Raw genomic sequence first — 1,963 nt, forward strand, 5'->3', positions numbered from 1 at the left:
TTTCCCTAAACATTTCGAATAAGCCCCAAATATTTTATTTGTCGTCCGCTTGCATCCTTTAGCATTGTTAAACACTTTCACTGAACATTTCGAATAAGCTTTCATTAAAGCATTTACCAAACCATCGTTGTATCATTTAAACATCTGAAAAGCCATATTTTACAGGATAATAATGCTTTATGCAGAGCCCCAACAATGGAAGAAACTTGGGCAGTAGTTTAAAAAATGGGTTCTTTTACTTCCCCTGGACCCCGGATGGTTTGGTTTCAAAAATGGGTTCTTTTATTTCCCCTGGACCAGATAGTTTTTCGCCGGTTTGTTATAAGAAGTGTTGGTCGAATGTTGGTGCAGATGTGCTCAAATTTGTACAACAGATATTTCATTCTTCTACTTTACCGGACTTATTAAATCATACCAACATTACATTAATTCCGAAAATTAAGAACCCTTCTACTCCGTATGATTTTCGTCCAATATCCTTGTGTAATGTCTTATACAAGATAGTGACTAAGATCTTATCAGATAGACTCAAACCCTATTCATCTGCTGGTCAAAGAATGCGTTTGTTCCTGGATGTAAGATTCTTGACAATATCATTGTTGCTAAGGATCTACTGCACTCGATGAATAATTCCAAAGCAGCATATGGTTACTTTGCACTGAAAGTAGACATGGCAAAGGATTATGATAGGGTCAATTGGAAATTTCTAGGAGATATGTTAAGAATTATGGGTGTTTCAGTGACAACCAATTCTTTGATAATGGCGTGTGTTTCTACTGCTTCTTTTTCAATCAATTTTTTTTTGAAGGCATTTTCAATCAATTTAAATGGATCACCTCAAGGTCTTTACCAGCGATTGTCCATGCTTATGCATCAGTTTGAACTTCAAGGTCTTTACCAAGGATATAAAATAAATAGAAGAGCTCCTGCAATCTCCCATCTCAAATTTGCGGATGATTTATTCTTCTTTGGGGAAAATACAAGAGTTAACATTCAAAACTTGAAGAAATTGCTCAAGGAAGATGCAGATATGTCAGGTAAGCTAATCAACTATGATAACTTTTCGATACACTTCAGTAAGGGTATACCTCAGTGGATGAGACAAACTACAATTCTAGATCTTGGTGTCAGGCAAATGACAATAGAGGACAAATATCTTGGTATTTATCCGTTAAAATCAGATTATAGAATATCAAGTTTTGATTCTCTTACAGACAAAATTACTTCTAAGTTGCCTGGATGGAGAATCCACTTTGTTAACTCTGTGGGAAGAACTATTCTATCAAAATCAACAATTTCTGCAATTCCAATTTACTTCATGGGATTTTGTTTGTTTCCTAAAGGTGTTACCAAAGAAATCAAAAAAGTGCAAAGGTGTTTTTGGTGGAATCACTTTATTGAAGAACGTAAGCTTCACTTTATAATCTGGTCTAAGATGGAACTAAGGAAAGAATTTGGCGTCCTGGGATTTAAAAATATTGAACTGATGAATATTGCTCTAATATGTAAACTGGTTTGGAGGTTTTTAGAAAATGAAGATGTGATGTGGGTTCAAAAACTGAGTGCTAAGTACTTACATGGTGTTTCGTTTTGGCTGGCGGATAAACCTGACAAATGCTCCGCAACATGGAGCATTATGCTTGAAGTCCGCCATATTCTAGAAAATAGGATTTTCTGGCAAGTCAATAATGGGAACAAGATTCACATATGAAATGATCCATGGATTCAATCGATTATGAACCATCTTATCAACAGACCTGCCTCTCTGCCAATCAACATTAACAAGGTTTCTGATCTGATGATTCCAAATTCCAGAGCTTGGAAAATTCCCCTACTGAGTGAGTTATTCTCTCCAGAGATTATTCAGTGCATTACTTCGATATATAAGCAATGAAGCATAATCACACGATACTTTAACATGGTCATGTGCTCCTTCAGGAAGATTCACTACAAAGTCTTTCTA

General features: G+C 35.7%; 1 protein-coding gene across 1 annotated transcript; it reads left to right on the plus strand.

Moving 5' to 3' along the window:
- Window positions 1-622: 622 nt before the first annotated feature.
- Window positions 623-1,711, plus strand: LOC113280526. Its single transcript, XM_026529138.1, has one exon. The coding sequence runs from the start codon at window positions 623-625 to the stop codon at window positions 1,709-1,711; it is 1,089 nt and encodes a 362-aa protein (XP_026384923.1).
- The last annotated feature ends 252 nt before the right edge of the window (window positions 1,712-1,963 follow it).

This window comes from Papaver somniferum, chromosome 5, assembly GCF_003573695.1.
Source record: "Papaver somniferum cultivar HN1 chromosome 5, ASM357369v1, whole genome shotgun sequence".
NCBI lineage: Eukaryota > Viridiplantae > Streptophyta > Magnoliopsida > Ranunculales > Papaveraceae > Papaver > Papaver somniferum.